The 20328-nt window shown below is 33.6% G+C and overlaps 1 protein-coding gene across 27 annotated transcripts in view; it reads right to left on the bottom strand.

Moving 5' to 3' along the window:
* The window catches only part of NRXN1 (neurexin 1), a 1134169-nt gene that overhangs the window by 1020534 nt on the left and 93307 nt on the right, over positions 1-20328 (bottom strand). For 18 of the 27 annotated variants that reach the window (XM_045368569.2, XM_065527617.1, XM_065527623.1 and 15 more), the window contains exons 3-4: positions 5105-5122; positions 1845-1874 (exon numbers count right to left, since the gene is read on the bottom strand). The exons of 6 other annotated variants lie outside the window; for them this stretch is intronic. In XM_045368569.2, the coding sequence (XP_045224504.1) occupies positions 1845-1874; positions 5105-5122 (48 nt within the window). The remainder of the gene's footprint in view (positions 1-1844; positions 1875-5104; positions 5123-20328) is intronic. 3 more of the 27 variants (XM_045368572.2, XM_074011819.1, XM_045368584.2) reach the window with 1 other exon arrangement.

Here is a 20328-nt window from a genome sequence, read left to right as displayed (position 1 = left end):
TTGTTGGATCAAAGTATTCAAACAGCATTTGTTTCTAAAGCTCTATTTTACACATTTAAAATTGATATCATTTCTTACATATTGCCTGGCTCATGTTCAGGTGCTTTTTCAAGCAGAAAAGTTTTGCTGCTAGACGACACAAACATAAGGGTGTAGAACTGTGAACTGTGGTCCCAATTCACCAGATTAACATTGAGAACATAAGAAAGAATAAAGATATTCCTGCATTTAAACCATTAATAATAATTAAAAATAGAAACTAAATAGAAACATTCACTAATATACAGTTAAAAATGGTTGATTTAAAGACTGTTCTATATGTTCGCCACAGCTGCATACCACTTTCTTCCTTTTAGTGACAACATTAAACACAATGAGGATGGTTTTAAATGGCAAATTACACATACTTCTGGATTTTGTACCAAGACCATCAAAGAGTACACATGCCTGACTTACCAAGCAATGCGGGTATGCATAGCTAGTTGATATGTCCTTAAAACAAAGTAAGTATGCATAAAGAGAAATGTCTTTCTCCTCTTCTGACTCTTTCTTAATATTGCCTTTTTAGGTTACTACAGTGTTCATGTGCATAAATGGAATCTAGCAGACAACAAGGTGATGCGCCCACAGCAGTACCATTTCAGTGGTGCATATGCTTAGACTTATGTCTCAACACAGAATGGCTGGGGCAGGTGTGCTCCAGAGCTGAATGTTTGAAGATGATATATTTACAGTTCCTAGACTTATTTAACTACCATTAAACGATACTGCAAAAACTGACACCAAAGCCTGCAGCTAATTTCTAAATATACTAACTGTGTGAGCACCTCATATGAAAAAGATCACTCTAAAGAGGAAAAAAAAAAAAGGGTGAGGGCAAAAACAGAAGCATATTGATGAATTTTTCTTACCGTAAATTTATAAAATATTTATTAACACATATACCTACCTCCCAGTGCCCATTACCAATGCCAAAAGGTCTAAATACATTTACATAACTCAGATACACTGTAATTCATACCGATGATATTAAGAAGAAATAAAATAATGTAATACCTTTACTTTTACCTATGGATTTGATGAAATGGGTCCATGAAGAAAGGGTTTCCAGACAAAGAGGATAAAGAGGAGAAAAACAACAATAAGAATTATGAACATATGTAAAGTCACTACTCTCTGAAAATTAAACGAGACAAGAAAGTATAAACAAGGTTTTGAAGACAAATGGAGGCGCAATCAGGACACATTGGGAATTCTGCCTGTTTTGAAGTCAAGTACATGCAAAAAATTGAATGGCCCATGCTCAATTTTTAAAAGATCACACAAAAGAGAGACACAAAATAAATCTACGAAAAGTGTTGGTTCTGTGGAACACTATACTCAGCATTCTAGAAGCCAGAAGCCAAAGATGTCTGCGTGTCCCCAAACTGTCATGCATGGATGAAAAATGGACTGGGTTTTTGGATAGAGTGGTTTAAACTGAGGATCTTCTTTCAGACAGCAATTTCTGATGGTTCCCGGTTATCCTTTACCATAACCACCCTTTACTGCATATGCTGATAAATATACAGAAAATTTCAATCACAATTTCTTATGTCTCATTTATTTGCAGATATTATAATGCAAGAAATGAAGGAAAATAAAAAAGTCACAAGAACAAATAAAAATCAAACCAACAAAGAAAGGGAAGAAAAACACATGAAAAAATGTGAACGAAAGATATGTATTTCATTTGCAGCCACATAATTTGCAAGCATTTGCCCATCCTTTGCAGTGATGGTTTGAAAGCAGCTACAGAACAAGAAAACACTGAAAGCAGAGTGGAAAAGGAACAGAGCCCATACCTTGGTCGCCCATCATCAGGTGCGCCAGACCTTGAAGGGAAACAAGAGCACAGTCAGCAATAAACAAGGGAGCATGGGAAGGCAGGGTTGTCACGGTGACAAAAATGTTCAGTGACAGACATCTCGTTTCCTATGAGACATGTCTGTATCACAGAGGCAAATCAAAAAGCATTCTTTCAACCCCTGGTTGGAATGCTTTGGGGCAAAGTGTTCTAGAACTGCATTTTAAACACTGGCATATGCTGCACGGTGTATTTCTTCCATGCATCAGTTGGAACAAGCAAGAGCACAAGAGCATGACTTAAAATCCAACCAATCCCCTCAATATTACATCTGCCCTCTGTGCCCTTTGATGAGACTGTTTTGAATATTGCCCCCACAGGGCTTGTAATTCTTCAGTGATGAAATTACACTTTTAAAACCCAATGGAATACCTGAAACATGGGCTGGGTCTGATCTTTTTCCCCTCATCAAAAAATGAGCAGTTTTATAATTAAATGAAGAAAAAAATTGTAGTCACACTGAAATGATAATGCAGAAATGTCTTTTTGTCTGATACATATAGCGACTGACTAGGCTTGTTCAAATACAAAATGATCATTAGACATGCAGTTGTAAAGTTAGAATTTACTACAGAAAGGGGTTTTTAAGAAACAATGGGTCAGCTGCAAATATGCTAAAGCAATTTTCTCAGAGAACAAAATTATTTGAGATTTCACCTAGACATTTCTTCAATGCTGAATTCTAAGTGTAAAGATATATATTACAGATGTAATTTCACCAAGGAATTTTTAAAGGGACATTGAAATCCCTTTATTTATTTATTATTTCCTGCTTGACAATTCATTTCAAACTTGAAGAACACTCTTCTTCTAAAGAATACTACTAATACACTTTCAAAAATTCTTTTGCTATTCAAGAAGTTACTTTTTACTGAAAGGCATAATCCCTACCTTTTTATCTTAAATTCAGAAATAAAGATATTTCCCTATCCATGTATATGTCTAAAATATGGGAAATTGTTAGAGAAATATACATACATCAATTTTAATAAACTTGTATTTTCAATTCCCAGTGCTATTTCAGAAACTTTATTTGAGCTATATAACATCATATATTGTTTTCATCAGTATTTAAATTATCTGTGTTGTTTTCTTAAAATTTTAGGGGTATTCAAACATCTCTGTAGGCTAGATATAATTATAAATAATCATCTAATCACAATATAATATGAAAGTTATTAAACATAGTAGTTTGATGCCTCTGAACTGTAGCCTCTCTGTATTTTCTGAGTGATTTTAACAAAAAGCTCACATAGGCAGATTCAACAGCTTATGATCTATTGATAATTCATGGTGTTTTATATGCTGATAAATAATGGTTTATTTGTCCAGGTTATATAATTTTTCATTTAATTTCACTTTTAAAACTACTATAGATTTTTCCAAATAACAAGTTTTTATGGACTAAATGAGGAAATTGTCTTGAAGATCTACCTTTTAGGAAATATATTAGGTACTTCTAACGGTTTTGATGCTACATCAATAAGGATGGAAACTCACTAATCCCCAAAGAATTCACATTCTTCCTGCTAGACTTCCTACCTGCACTGTAAAGGTTATATTATAGATAGAAATATTAAAATTATTATTGAATAGACTTTATTACAATAGCTTATGGGCCCTATATTCTAAAAATCTTATCAAAACTTTGCATGAGATGAGTGTGTGTGAAAAGAGAGAAGCATTCATGTTAATTAAGCTGATTTTAAAGCCTCTTGGAATGCAACAGGATTTTAAGAGAAAAGGAAAGCATTTCACAGGATGGTTAAGGAAATGCAAAATAAGTGGAAAAGATACCTTTAAAAAATAACTTTTAAACTCAGTTGACATGCACAATATAAATGAGACTGATTTTAAAAGATATTAAGCCTGCAGGGTAATATATCATTTTTATCAAGTATATAATCACATGCAATTAAAATTATAGTATAGAAAAACAGAAGCCATATATGGATACAACACTTGGAAAATAATCATTTATGATTTCTTTTGAAGTTTTAATCTATTTTATTTAGATAACAAAACAGAAATGTTCAGCAGCTAAGCAATTATAATATTATCCATGTAAGAATGACAAATAAAATGTTTATCCCTGCTACTGGTCAACTTTGAATTACCATCAAATGTTCTTTTTAGATACATGAAGTCTTGGTAACCTTAATGGCTATTTGTCTGTAACCTGGGATAGGGAGTCTTTTTCTAAGAAATCCTTCATTCTATAGAAATGTACATTTACAGAATAACTATATTTCAAAATATGGTAGCAAAATAAAATATACTAAATGCTGCCTTCTCATATATAAATATTAGTAAATTGTTTATGCAAGAACTATTAATGCTGTGAATATATAAGTTGATAGAACATATATAAGTTAATAAAACCTTCCCTTTCACCATTCTTTTGTTATGCCTAGTATTTTTTGCACGTTAACCCTTTGAAGATTTGTTTGTAGCACACTGACTAATGCATTTAAGTTCTTAAAAAATGAGAATGCTGAAATATGTTTTAATTTGCTGGATTCTACAGGAAAATATATAAGCTATATAACTTCTTCAAAATTCTGTGATAGAGATAATTTTTTATAAAAGCTTGAATAAAATATTTAGCAGGCAAAACATATTACAAATATACTTACCAGTAATCATATCGAAGTGCTGTATGCTTTCATTTCCACTGAACAATGGCTTATTTTTTAACCTAAATTTATGTCTCTTACTTATACTCAGTATTTTATTACATTCTTTTTATATATCCAATCATTTGAAACAAACCAGTGGGCTTGAAATGACATAATGCTAAATTTTCCCAACAGAATAGAATAAATCATTTTGATTAAAAAAATGGAAAAAGGATCATGCACTGTCTTATGAAACTACAAAGAAATATTTTGTCTTTTAAAGTAAAAAAAGCAGCATTGTATCATTTTTCTCATACAGAACACTGCAGTAACTATTCTAAGGTTCATATGGGATGCTGAGATCTATCAAGGGTTGAAGTTAAGCTTGAAAAAGTTTCATATACTTGGGACGGCAGGGTTGAGTATGTATATGTTCTGTACGAAAAGTGATACACAATTCAGAAATCAACAAATGTTCAGAAAGAAGTTCAACTTACCGTCTAACTTCAAGATGTACTCTATTAGCACTAAGAAATAAAGGACAAATGAGAGTTGGAAAAATAAGGTAGAAAGCACCCACCTTCCACATTGTTGTCTTCTGAAAGCACATGACAAGGAGGGAGAGAAAAGGAAAAACATTCATTAAGCAGCATGCAGACTGGACCTTGCCTTTGCATGTCTTCCTCATGCAAGGCACCAAACACATCATGCAAGTGCTCCATCACTATCATTCAAGGGGGAAAAAAAAAAATCACAGGGGAGCAGATTCCCTCCCATTGGCAGCATTGATAGGAAGTGAAACAAACTTTCATAATACTGCCATATCCTCTGCAAAGAGCTTTAAAAAAATCTTTCAACTGCCCAGTATAAAGAAAACATTACTGTTATTACATATTGCTGGTGTGGTCTTTCTAAGCAACTATTTTTAAAAGCTGTTTTGTTTTCTTTTTAACAATTCTAAAAGGTTCTATTTTCATATACTAATTTGGAGTTAGATTTTAAGAAGGCTATTGGAAAAAGCTATGAAATTTGACTTAAAGATATTCCAGTTCTACCAAATATATTATCCATATGCCATTACTTAAATAAAAACAACATAGCTTTAAGCAACTAAAATCTGTAATTTATTTGGTTAATTTATAGCATATTAATATTTTATTGCAAATGAGAATAGTTTTATTGCAAATGAGAAAAGTTAGCATAAAAATGCTAACTTTTAAAAATGTTAGTTAGAAAAAGTGATCATTGGAAGAGAGGTCCACTGGGAACTGTCCATTAGGCAAATTGGTTTGTCATGATTTAAAAACTTTGTACTTCTGTTTAGGATGTGAATATGAATTTGAGACAATGAAAATATTTACCCCAATTTCTATTATATTTCTATATATCTATAAAATACCTACATATTTTCATATATTTTATTAGTCATATTTCCATGTGTGTACCTATGTGCGTATGTATAAACACATATATCCAAGCAGATTTGTATTTTCTAAGATAATCAATATAAGTATATGAGGTTTAAAGCATTATTAACACCTATTGGAAAATTCAAGTTCTATTTGAGATGCGGGGCCTGGAATCCAGGCAAAAAATGGAAGGGAAAGCGGTCTTAGGATACTAGGGCAAGAGCAAGGTTCAGTACTTATTGAAAATGTTCTAATAGTAAACTCTGCCCATGTTGACATTTTAGTCTCATCCTTATTTTTTGTTTAATTAACTGTACTTAATACAGTCATCATCTGATCAAAAGTGTTTATAAACATGGCAACATGCAAATATAGAAACTTGAAAGCAAAAACAACTAAATTTTATTAGGTTCAACTAAAACCTTTTTAATTGGATAAAGTTACTAGTGAATTAAAAATCAACAATTTTGTTTAAAACATTTCAGCTGAAAATTGAAGTATCAACACAGGCATATTTACTGATGTGGTGTTAGCATGTAATAGAAAATAGCTAGTGGCCAAATGTGGGTAATAACATCTTTACACAATACTTGGTTTTCCAGAGTTTATTTTTAAAGAAACAACAAAAAAAGTTTCAAATATTTGGTTTGTGATCTTGACGTCTAGTTTGTTTGTTTGTTTTTTGACTTCCAATTTATTAAATAAGGAATTAGGCTGAATTTGTTACTTTTCAGTGGTGACTTGATGCTACACAAACACAAATACTAAAGTTTTGTTTTACTGCATTATATTGGACATAATACAAAGATATAAATCATTGTAATGTTTAAGATATACTTTACCGGTATTTAACTGCCCTTTGAAACTGTATTTTCTGTTTAAGATGCTTATTTCTTAAAAAGATTATTTAATGTGTATTGCAAAATAATAAAATCAGGGAATTTAGAGGAGAGTCATGTGCCAAGACAGTCTGTCAACTGCTACAGCATAATTCAATTTTCTGTAAACAAAAGACAGGTAAATATGGTTATGAGTAGCAGTGCCTCGGTAGAAATTTTAGTAAAGTGTGGCCTAAAACTATAATTTAAAAAAGGAAAGAAAAATCAACAAAATGCAACAGGCCCAGGCTTGACACCAACTTTGGGAATGTACTAAGTCGGATATTATAAAAGGAGTTCAAGGTCACTGATTCAGTCCTGACAGCGAGTTCTCCTTTCATGACCATAGGTACAAGCCTAGGTTTTGCCATGGATCCTACTCTAGCATCCAGCATTTTTTTTCTGAATTCTTATTCATAATGAGAACAAGCTTAATAATGGGAATTCCTGAATACAACCCAAGTCATGCTTAATGTATAAACAAATTCTGACTCGACTAAGTCCAGAAAAGAGGTTTGTCTCAGAAGATTTAGATTTACCAAAAAAAAAAAAAAAATCAAAGTACTAGAATAAATGGGTGATACATTAACCATTATTTTAAAAAATAGATGATGATGATGATGAAGACAACTGGCTTGGAACAGACTTTCCTTGAGTTTCTATATATTTTCAGATTCAATTTGAGAATAAAAATCCTCTTTCCTATTCCATTCTATTCTATTCTGATAACCATTTGCTAACTTTACATAATTTAAAACTTGTTAACCTAAAGAAAATCCCTACATTATTTCAGAATTTGGACATGATTATAACTGGTGGTAGCTCCAGCATTTACAACCTTTCTCCAGGTATTTTTTTCTCTTCTCCTTCCTTTCCATTTTATTTCTGTACTAAACAATAAATGTCAAGTCAAAAAAAGAATAGTTTATCTCCTCATAACAACTTTTTCTTTATCTTTGTGAATTCTTATACAAACAAATGCTACTTTGCTTTTGAGCAGCAACAAAGACAGGTGCTGAATTTTGGCATGCCACGGTGTACAGGTAAAGCAGCATATTTTGGTTTAGTGTAAGGTAGAAAGCAGTCCATCCGGCCTTACCTGTGGACACTGTCAAGTTAGGGAAAATCTCTTGGTTTGCAGAAAACCCTGGCTTCTTAATTCTGCTGACCTAATCCTTGCTGAGTAAATGAAGTGCATCTCTTAATCATCAACTTTACTACGATGACCATGCCACCTATAAAGATCACACTCTTGTTTTCTTTTGATTGGAAAAATAATGAATATAAAGCTGTGAAAAACATATTTTACATTTTATTTTTCTTTCAGATAAGATGAGCTTCTCTCACAAAGATGGGAATTAGGCAACAGAATATCAATCATGCTATGAATAATGGCTGTGTGCTGACAAGAAGGGAAGCAGCAGCCTGTTTTTAAATCACTGTAAAAGAGCATCTCCACAAAATTTTTATCTTTGGCCCCCAGCTTATAAGAATGCAAGGACAGTAACCTTAGTTTATCATTCCAGTGTTCTTTGCACATACTCTTAAGTATATGGTTCTAGGAAAAGAAATGAATATGAAAACAAAAGTGCTTGTTTCAATATAAAGAAAATCATGACCAGTAAAAAATTAAAATTTGGAATAAAACATCACAAAAATCTCCTTTCTGTATAATCAGTGTTTAAGTTTGGCAATATGTAAGTCGTTCTCTAAATGTACAGCCAGTGGTCCATTTAGTACTACAGCTTACATTAAAAAATGGTCAAAAGAAGCTTCCTGATACCACTTGGGCATTCCTTTACCTCTTTGATTTTTGGTTTTCTTCCTTCCCTGCCAGCTGCCTGTGACTGTCTCCCCTCATTTTCTTTGATTCCCTCTCTCCTCCATCAAAACTGCCAGTAATGCAAGTAGCTTCTGCCCCAGATACAAGCACTCCAAGGTAGGGCATATTACAGCAAAACTGGTGGTGGTAACAGGCAGTTGAAAGACAGATGAAGAATAAAATTCTATTTCCTTCTTCCATACAGGGAGCTTGCTAACTTCTATCCACGTCTCTCTAGCCCATCACATTACTTCTCAAGCCTGTACTCCTCATTTTGGAGATCAAATGCCAGTACAGCAGAGTTCAGTTCCCATGGTGGCACAGGATGGAGCTTTGGTTTTTTTTTGTTTTGTTTTGTTTTTTTCTTTTGGTATTAGCAGTGAAAGCCTTTAGAAAACCTCAGTAGTCTGGGAATGCTTCAAGCACTGGGAAATGGAGGAAATCACTGAGACTGTGGATTAAAGCAGCAGTCAGCTGAAGGAAGAGAAATGCGGGCCAGAACCAAGAGGACGTTCAAAGAGAAAATGAAGCATAAAGGTCCATTATGGAGACTTAGGAAAGGAAATAAATGGCCCTGGACAGGAATTGGGCTAATTTCAAACATGCTTTTTAACAGAGGACATCACCTCCTTTTTCAATCCCACCTAAATAATATTCCAAGATACTCCCACCCAGCCTGCTTGGAGTCCTTGCCCTAGGGAATATATGTAGTCAACTACAACAGCCAGTGTTTTTCCTTCTTCACTGCTCAGGAATAAAAAAAGTATATCTAAACCAGATACAGCAACACAGATGTTCCTGGCATCACACCACAAACACTTAAAGAAATTTCCCCAAAAAATATTTTGTTACAAAGACATTTGTGGTATTTAATTCAAAATGTTCTATCTTGTTAATGACAATTAAAAGAAATAAGTAAAGAGAAAAAGAGAAAGGGGGAAGAAGGAAAGCAAGAAAGCCTAAAGTTATCACAATTTATAGTGATTAAGCTATTTGATAAACCTAATTTAGTATTTGTTAGTCAACATATTATAATATAAATCAAATGACTCACATAAGCTGTAATGAATGTGATTTCAAATTTTCATGAGGAACTACTACAAGGATTTTAAAATTTGTTTTGCTTTGATAACCTCAGTTCTTGCTCAAGTCTAAATCTTGAGAGTTAACATTTCAACATTCATTTCAATAGTTGGACTTAGGAAGGAACACTGAATTTAACAGTGACTGTAAACATGGTGACAAGCACAGTCTACAGTATGTGTGCTCACACCACCCATTTTTATTTTTTATTGCTAACAAATGAATGCTTCCTGATATGGAATTGACAGATCTGAGCAGAGTGCTTATCACATACCCTCCAGACCAAGGCTTAATCACTGCTACACAACTCTCCTAAGAAAGGTGGCTCAGGTGAGCAGTGCTTTCCTTTCTAAGAGTTTGATGTCATCATTAGGATACAGAGCAAGAAGGCTCTTAGACTGAGGTTGAGAGAGTGAACTTAAATACACCCTACCTACTTGCTCAACTTACCAACCCTTCTAGTGATTATGTGGGTTGGACTTCTTTGCGAACAGATGGACAGTAGACATCCTTTGGCCTGTGTATTACCATCAGAGAATATTCTGCAATGTGTTCTAGGTTTGCCATCATTAAGATGAAAAGTAGGTGAACTCCCACTAATGAGACTAATGGTCTTCATTTGAAAGAGGTGTCAAATATCTACTGGTATACAAACTTTTTTCACAACTTTTTTCATCTTACTACAGAGGTTTTTCAACTAAATATTAAAATACTCTTACTTTATTATTCTATACTTGGGTTCTTAGACATGTCCAAAATAAATCTATTTAATTTATCTAAGAAAAGGCAAAAATACTTTGTGATGAAATTAAAAATATGATTAAACTACATTGTAAAAAGGAGTCTTAAGTTTGGTGCTTAAAAATTACATTTACATGCAACATGTAGTAAATAAAATTATTTATATGATATGACTGACCTGACAATTATATATTCTTTTTACATCAAAGAAAAAATGAAATTTTATATCAAAATAAAAATATTTTATATTGTTATCTTCACTTCAATAGGACCCTCAAATATGTAACAAACAGCTTGAAAGGAAGCTATTCCTTGGAAGGAAAAGTGCACGGCATATTAAAAGGATTTGATTTTTCATTTCTTCAGAGCTCTTAGTTTTCCATTTGGTATGGTGTTAAAAATTCACTGTATTTACATGTTTCAATTTATGACTAAAAATTTCAAAGTTTTACGAAAATCACTGAAAACTATTTTAAAAGGAATAGGCTATTTTTAGCTAAATAAATTAGATTATACATTGAAATTTTCCAGGAGGCTCTCGGGGTTGATTAAAATAGTACTTTTTTTTTTTTTTTTTTTTTTTTTTTTGAGATGAAGTCTCACTCTGTTACCCAGGCTGGAGTGCAGTGTCACCGTGTTAGCTCACTGCAACCTCCATCTCCTGGATTCAAGCAATTCTCCTGCCTCAGCCTCTCAAATAGCTGGGATTATAGGCGCCCACCACCATACCCTGCTAATTTTTGCATTTTTTTAGTAGAGACAAGGTTTCACCACGTTGGCCAGGTGCCTGGCCAAAAAATATTACTTATAATCAGGCTCAGCATGGTGGCTCACACCTGTAATCCCAGTACTTTGGGAGGCCGAGGCAAGTGGATCACTTGGGGTCAGGAGTTCGAGACCAGCCTGGCTAACACGGTAAAACCCCATCTCTACTACAAATACAAAAATTAGCTGGGCATGGTGGCACATGCCTGTAATCCCAGCTACTCAGGAGGCTGAGGAAGGAGAATCATCCTTCCTGCTCACTTTTGGTTTCCATTTGCATGGAATATCTTTTTTCAGCTCTTTACATTAAGTTTATGTGAGTCCTTATGTGTTAGGTCAATCTCTTGAAGACACCAAATACTTGGTTGGTGGATTTTTATCCCTTTTGCCATTCTGTATCTTTTAAGTGGCGCATTTAGGCCATTTACGTTCAATGTTAATATTGTATATTCCCACTTACAAGTGGGAACTAAGCTATGAGGGCACAAAGGCAAACATAATAGACTCTGGGGATTCAGGGGGAAGGGCAGGAGAAGAGTAAGGGATACAAGAATACACATTGGGTACAGTGTACACCGCTCGGGTGATGGGTGCACCAATCTCAGAAATCACCGCTAAAGAATTTATCCATGCAACCAAACACCACCTGTCCCCAAAAATCTATTGAAATAATTTTAAAAAATAATGTGCTAGAAAAACACACAAAATATAGCTACTTGTATCACTTTTTTTTTTTTTTTTTTTCCTTAACAGCAATAGAATAGAGGAGTAAGAAGACTGTGAGAAGACTGAATGATTTCATAGATCCTGTTGCAAGAAGGCAGAAAAACCTCATGGAAAATATCATTTTCTTAATTGCATTTATTTGTTGATTCTATAAAGTCTAAGAAACTTTAATACTGCTTAATTTATTTTATTAAAGAAAAAAAAACTCTCACAGTCCTTTTCTCTAGATTGTTAGAATAAATTGTTTCCTCAGAAAAAAAAAAACATAGACACACATTTAGAAAATCTTTTGTCCTACTTTAATAGCAAAATTAGGCCCAGGTTTATAAATGTGTTTACCCATGAGCATTCTAACCACTAGAAATCAAAGAAAGAATTATTCCATAAATTTCTTGTTGCCTTTAAAATGTAAAGAAAAGCACTCATTTCATTCCCATCACATTAATTGTGCCTTCCTTTTTAAAATCTGAAACAAAATGATACTTTTGTTCCAAGCCAAATATTTTGGTAGGTGAGACAACATATTATGAATTTGCCACATAAAATATATATTTGCTCTTTTGTTTGAGTTATAAAATGCAAATTTGGTAAAAAATATTACTTTCATTCCCCTTACATACTTGCTGTGTAGTAAATCTCCTGGGAACTGAGCAGCAAATTTAATTCTTTTGCAGGAAGAAAAACTAAATATTATACAAATTGCAGTTCTTTGGGAAAAAAAGTGTTTTATGTTACAGAGTAATAGGAAAATAGTTTGTTCATAGATACAACCAAGTCTATACTTTGAAAATATTATATATGTAGTTATTTGAGTTAATGTCCAGTGGCTAAACTAAGCCCATATGAATACTGCTCACGTGGAAGAGAGAGCCATGAGCTTGATTAATCCATTCTATATATGTTGATTTACTAATCCATAAAATCAAATCAACACAAATACAGATTTCTAGGCACCCTAATGACTCCTTTTTAATGTTTTCCTGAAATGGCCATTCACTACTTAAGAAAACATGCTGAAATAGAGAAATTTCCCTTTGTAACCTAATATAACATCTTAAAATGTTAATTCCATAATTCAGAGCAGTTCATTTTACTTTTTAAAAATGTATAAGAAGATGGTATACCTAATTACTTCCTGAAATTTGTTTAAACTGCTTTCTATGACTACCAGCAAGTCTGAATTTTTACCAAAACAATTTCAAGAAAATTTAATTTTAAAAATAATCTCATCAAGCCACACCTCATTATATGTTGCTTTAAAATGTGTGACAATACAATGATATCATTACTTTAAAAACTCCTCCCTAAGCATCAGTACCACCATGTGTGTATGTCTCTAACACATATGTGTACACATATACACACCCAATTGGTATTTCATTTCATAAACAAATTCAAACTGTGATATTTTTCTCATTAAAAATATTTTTTCTAGGCCGGGCGCGGTGGCTCAAGCCTGTAATCCCAGCACTTTGGGAGGCCGAGACGGGCGGATCACTAGGTCAGGAGATCGAGACCATCCTGGCGAACACGGTGAAACCCCGTCTCTACTAAAAAATACAAAAAACTAGCCGGGCGAGGCGGCGGGCGCCTGTAGTCCCAGCTACTCGGGAGGCTGAGGCAGGAGAATGGCGTAAACCCGGGGGGCGGAGCTTGCAGTGAGCTGAGATCCGGCCACTGCACTCCAGCCCAGGCGACAGAGCCAGACTCCGTCTCAAAAAAAAAAAGAAAAAAAAAAAAAAATATATATATATATATATATATTTTCTACAAGAGTTAACATGAATAGAAGAAAAAAATTTATAATAAATACTTTGATAACATCATGAATAATAACACAACTACTAACATTACTACTTTTCCTATAAACATGTTACTTTACTGATAATAGGCATTAAATAAATTATAAACTTCTCTTCCTCTTTGTATGTGTTATTTCAATTTTATTTGTTTGTACATATTAGAAAAAGAGAGTATTTTCTAAATGCATGGCCGAATATGTAACCACAGAGACATACGGCATATTTCTAAGTAAAATTAAAATTTCAGTTCCTTAGCCACATTCCACATGCTCAATAGTCACATGTAGCCATTGCCTACCAGGCTGGACAGCACAAATTGTGAAGCTTTGAGTAATCATGATAAGTTCTAATGAGCGGTACTAACTACAGCTTCTCTGACAATATATTTTAATATCAAGCTATTCACATAATGTATATATGCTTTGTTCTTTATTCAAAAAAGGAAATAATTAAAATGTATGATGGTTTTAAAAGCAAACATCTATTTAGAGCAGTGTTATTACATTTGTGCAATATGGAGAACTCTGCAATATTTCCATTTAACTTTAAAATAATAACAACAGTTAGGAAATAACCATGATAAAAATTTTACTGAATTTATTTAAAAATGTGTTTGAATAATTCAAACTCTGGACAATTATTAACTCTTTTCATCATAAGTATTTTCCTTTAGACCTCACAGATAAGAAAATGCTGAACATATTTTGATTTTTAAGTAAACTAAATTAGCAATATAATATCATCTTACTCTTAAGCCCCCCATTCTCCCAGTATGCCCAATTAGATCATTTATCATTATTGTTTTTCATCATTATTGTCTTTAAGTCTATGAACATTTTTTAACCAAAGAGTTTGATAAGCTTTTAACAGAAAAGTTTTAAAATTAATAAAAAAGTACCTTTCATCCTACTATCTTATATAATGTATTATCTTATAAGTCAAAGACCTTCTTCCTATAACATGAGCCTCTTTTTGAATATTACACCATAGAAAAATAAATCAAATGAGCAAATAAAATAATCAACATTTCTGTAAGACTCAAATACAGCAGAGACAAGGAAATTGGATACGTGGAGCAGTTCACACCTCTAGTTAACTACAGAAAAGTCCAAGATCCTATTAAGGAACTACTATATAGAAACAAATGAACCATTGAGAAGGCAAATAAAAACTGAGTAGGGAGAATAGAAAAATAATCCTGAGACTGAGAGCAGTGGCTCACGCCTGTAATTCCAGCACTTTGGGAGGCCAAGGCAGGCAGATCACTTGAGGTCAGGAGTTCGAGACCAGTCTGGCTAATACGGTGAAAATGCATCTTTCTTAAAAATACAAAAATCAGCTGGGTATGGTGGCAGGTACCTGAAATCCCAGCTACTCAGGAGGCTGAGGCAGGATAATCACTTGAACCTGGGAGGCAGAGGTTGCAGTGAGCAGAGATCACACCACTGCACTCCAGCCTAGGTGACAGGGCAAGACTGTCTCAAAAATAAAAAAGTAACCCTGAATACAGAATGGTGGAAAAGCAAAAACAAAAAAGAAGTGGCAAAATTATGAGATGAAATGATGAACTAAAAATTTTCACGTGAAGAATGAGTAAGATGTATAATAAAAATCTATAATATACTTTGCCAAGTCTATTTTAGTATTTAAAGTATTTGCCAAGTCTATTTTCAGTATTTAAAGAATGCTAGCCTGCTCCAAAGATTAAGTATCTTGAATGGTTATAGAAAAGTGCCCTTTTTGTGATAGATTAGTGACATCAAATCTCCACTGATACACAGTGACTGAAATAAGGCAATGCATTTATACCTCGATTTCCTAATGAACAACATTTAATCCATATGTCCCAAGCATATGAGCTGTTGTCTGGTAAGTAAACTAAGTATTGAGAAGGAAGGATGATTTCCAAATGATACTGAGGTCATCTGACATTTTAGCCCAACCCTGGTATTAGAAAAACTTGAAAGAGATTATACAACATAATGAGATACTTATTCATATTTATAATGAAGAAAATATATGTTGGAAAACCAGAGTCAGCATCCTGACTCAGTACTATTTTAGGTCTTGTACTACTAAACACACTTTTACATAAAATAATAAATGACACAAAGCCTTAATATATTTCTGACAGTATTACAATAACTGAGAAAAAAACTAGCTGTGCAACATGTACAGTAAGTATGTGAAATGACTAATATCTGCTAGTAAACGTAGCTTGTGGCAGTACCTAGTAGCTTAGGCAATGTATATCTTGTAGCTATCTAAAGAAAATTATGCTCAAAATGGGTAATATTGAAAATAATACTTAACACATGAGGTAAGCACAACGGAGAGTAGAAAAGTCACTGCTTTCTGAAATACTGAATAGACAGTGTCATCTTTTTTTTTAAATTAATATGCCTCAGAGCAATATGAAAACTATTCTGGACTGAGATTGAGAAAATAGAGTTGATAATTTTAAATAGGCCTAATAATGGATTATGAGAATTAAATCAATCACTTGAAAGTTTGTAAACATGTATGAAAATATTAGTAGCATGATAATTTCTTAAAAATGAATAAATTGTCAGGGACAAAAATACACTAAGAAACTATAAATTCTTGGAGAATCTAGGCATTCCTTACCAATACTTCAATGTTTTATCTACTCATCTTGAAGAAAAAATTGGAGATAGCAAGGTGCCTGTACTTACGAGATTTCTAGGGTCTGTTACCACAAATCAGATACATCTAATATACTTTTTCTACTATTTAAAAATGTTTCTCAATGCTAAATGTTTAACTTGCTCCACAGAGTTTGGCTCACAGCAGAAGAATGTAAGACCCCTTATTCAATAATGACAGATTATAAAGCATCTTATGCATGGATAATAAGTATTTAATGATGTTAGCCATTATATTATTATAATTAACACTTCCTTATACAAATCACAGGCTGCTTAAGACCAATGCCTTTTCCATTCCCCTTCTTTTGTTCAGTTTCTAGCATGGTACGTACATGTAGAATTTGCTTAATAAATATGTATTATAAAGAATAATCAGTTTCCTACCTCAATTTCCTGCTTGGCTTCTACGAAACAATCAATAGGACAGGAATGAATATGTTTCATTTAGTGGGCAGGATTTACTTGCCACAGTGAGCTTTCTTAAGTTGTCTTAGCACACCAGAAGTAAGGAACTCTATCAACTGGACATGTCATTTAGGGCAAAATAAACTGAAGGAGTTTAGTATTAGTTGCCATCCAAATCTCACGTAGTCCCAGATTTATTAGTTATGCATTTCCAAACTTTCTCCATGGATTGCTGTTTATGAAGTAGATGGTGATGATGATGATGATGATACAGAATACAACTGTATTCTTAAACTCAAAAAACATTTCCACTTGTGCAATCTCATTCAATTATTATACAAACATGGCCATGATTACATGAGAGAAAATTAACTATTAAAGATCCAATGTGGTGCTAATAAAGTCATGCATGCCTCAGGAATGGGGATACATTTCAGGAAATGCATTGTTAGGTGATTTTGTCCTTGTGCAAGCATAATATGGGGTACTTGAACAAACCTGGATGGTATGGCCTACTACACACCTAGGCTATCTGGTATAGCTTATTGCTTCCAGGCTATCAACCCATGTAGCATGTTATTGTAATGAATGCTGTAGGCAACTGTCATAGAAGGTAAGTGCTTGTATATTTAAACATAGGAAAAGTACAGTACAAATATGACATTTTTTTTAATGGTACACCTGCATAGGGCACTTACCATGAATGGAGTTTGCAGTACTGAAAGTTGCTCTGGGCAAGTCAGACAGTAAGTAGTAAGTAAATGTGAAAGCCTAGGACATTACTATACACTACTGTAAACTTTATAAACATGGTACATTTAAGCTACACTAAATTAAAAAAAAAAAAATTTAAGGTATGTGTGTTTGATGGCTATTATGTCACCAGGCATTTTTCAGGTCCATTAAAATCTTGTGGAACCACCATCATATATGGAGTCCATTATTGACTAAAACGCTGTTATGCCATGCCTGACTTCATTGTCAATATCGCTATCAGTATTTTGGTCAGAACCATTCTAGGCAGTTCAAAACTTTCCCATATCTTCCTGTATGCTTCTGAGTCCTCCAAACTATTCCAACTTCTGCCCGTTAACCAGTTTCAAAGTTGCTTCCACATTTTTGGGTATCTTTATAGCAGTACCCCACTCCTGGTATCAATTTTCTGTATTAGTCTGTTTAAAGAACTACCCAAGACTGGGTGATTCATAAAGAGTTTAAATCGATTCACAGCTCTGCATGGCTGAGGAGGTCTCAAGAAACTTAAAATTTCATTTTGAGCAAAATGCCTGACACATAGCAAATAGTCAGTAAACATGAGGAATTCAATGAAGAATGAATGACCAAATGGTAAAATCAGGCCTGACTCCAAACCCTATGTTCATTCCTCTATATTAGGGAGGTTTAGCAAACTTTTAATTAGTCACAGGTACCCCATAGACTTAGCAGTATATTTATAAGAAGCAAATAATTGTAAATTTTTTAAAAAATTAAACTTAGGGGCCAGGCATGGTGGCTCATGCCTGTAATCCCAGCACTTTGGGAGGCCGAGGCGGGCGGATCACGAGCTCAGGAGATCGAGATGATCCTGGTTAACACAGTGAAATCCTATCTCTACTAAAAATACAAAAAATTAGCTGGGTGTGGTGGTGGGCGCCTATAGTCCCAGCTACTCCGGAGACTGAGGCAGGAGAATGGCATGAACCTGGGAGGCGGAGCTTGCAGTGAGCTGAGATCAAGCCACTGCACTCCAGCCTGGGCGACAGAGCAAGACTCCATTTAAAAAAAAAAAAAAAAAAAAATGTAGGTAGCCCCATTAAAATAATGACTTACAAAGCTTCTTTTAGAAATGATATTTTTTGGAAGACTAGCATTGATTCCTGAATGCAAACAATTGTTTCATGATATATTTAGTAAGTTAACAATGAAAACATTTTTCGTAAATTAAATAATTTTGTTTATAATCTAAAAATCAAATTTATTTTTCAGAATTTTAATAATCTTATGACTTATTATTTATAATGTATCGAACTTAAATATATTTTTATTGGATAGGATGCAAATATTGAACACAATTAGATTAGTGACATTTTAAGATAATCTCAAACAAGTTTTCTTTTCTCTAACAATTTGCCTTGATAAACTTCAAGAATAAGCAAGGTATTTAAGATGGCATTCTCAGGATTTTGGTCCAAATAATTAATCTTAGGTTTCACTTAAATTAGTCACCATGGTACCTAACATATAAATACTAAACTAAAATAATGCTCCCTCCAATTAAAACAATTCAAAATAACCACATCAATTATGCACAACAGAAACACACAATTTTAAATACTGTTTTCAGTGATACTAATCTGGTAAACATGACATACATGTTCTGATTCCAGTGGGGATGTACATTAATTAGAAAATTCATTCATATAGTAATTAACTGGGACATGCAGAAACCACTGAACCACCCATTGCATTTAGAATTATATAGTTGTCAATTAAACTTTTAAGAACCACCCATTGCATTTAGAATTATATAGCCATCAATTAAATTTTTAATTGACTTTCTTATGAAGGGATTATAATACTAGTCCTCACTTTAAATAGAACAGACCTACAAAATAGAATGATTTCCTATTTATTATTTAATTATATTTATGGCTCCTGAAATTCTGGCTAAATTTACGTTTTTCAATCCATGAACTTAAAGTGCAACTTAGTAGATTTAGAACTTAGAGTTTCAAAACATAAATGAATATTATCTTATTTAACAGATAAGAAAACCAGGCCAGGCGTGGTGGCTCACGTCTGTAATCCCAGCACTTTGGGAGGCCAAGGCGGCAGATCACAAGGTCAAGAGATCAAGACCATCCTGGCCAACATGGTGAAACCCCATCTCTACTTAAAATACAAAAATTAGCTGGGCATGGTGGTGCATGCCTGTAGTCCCAGTTACACGGGAGGCTTAGGCAGGAGAACTGCTAGAACCCAGGAGGTGGAGGTTGCAGTGAACCAGTATCGTGCCACTGTACTCCAACCCGGCAACAGAGCAAGACTCCATCAAAAAAAAAAAAAAGAAAGAAAAAAGAAAAGAAAACCAAAGGCCACACTGTATGACACAATGTAACCTTGTGATCTCTGGGTCACAAGTTTGAATACAACTTCAAGAGAAAATGGTGTCAATAATTAAACTACTTAAGAAGCAGACTTGAGATAACAAGACCAAAGTTGCATACTCCTTACTTAAGGATAATAAGTACAACTTGGCTAAAGTTTGTGTCTTTTTCACATAAATTTTAGATGAGAAACTGGAATTCTAAGTTTTTTTTTTGTTTGTTTTGCTTTGTTTTTTTCCTAATAGACTCCTGTATTAAAATACAAGGAAAAAATAATGAAAAGTAGCCAAATAACCAATAGCCCCTGTCCCCAAAAGGGCATCTGAAACCACGTATATCAAAATTTGCAAATTACAAAAAAGAAAATCGACAAACTTAACTTTTGCCTGCCTGAGAT

The sequence above is a fragment of the Macaca fascicularis genome, chromosome 13 (assembly GCF_037993035.2).
Source record: "Macaca fascicularis isolate 582-1 chromosome 13, T2T-MFA8v1.1".
In the NCBI taxonomy this organism is placed as follows: domain Eukaryota; kingdom Metazoa; phylum Chordata; class Mammalia; order Primates; family Cercopithecidae; genus Macaca; species Macaca fascicularis.
The sequence above is the reverse complement of the archived record's forward strand: the minus strand, read 5'-3'. Positions and strand labels throughout refer to the sequence as shown.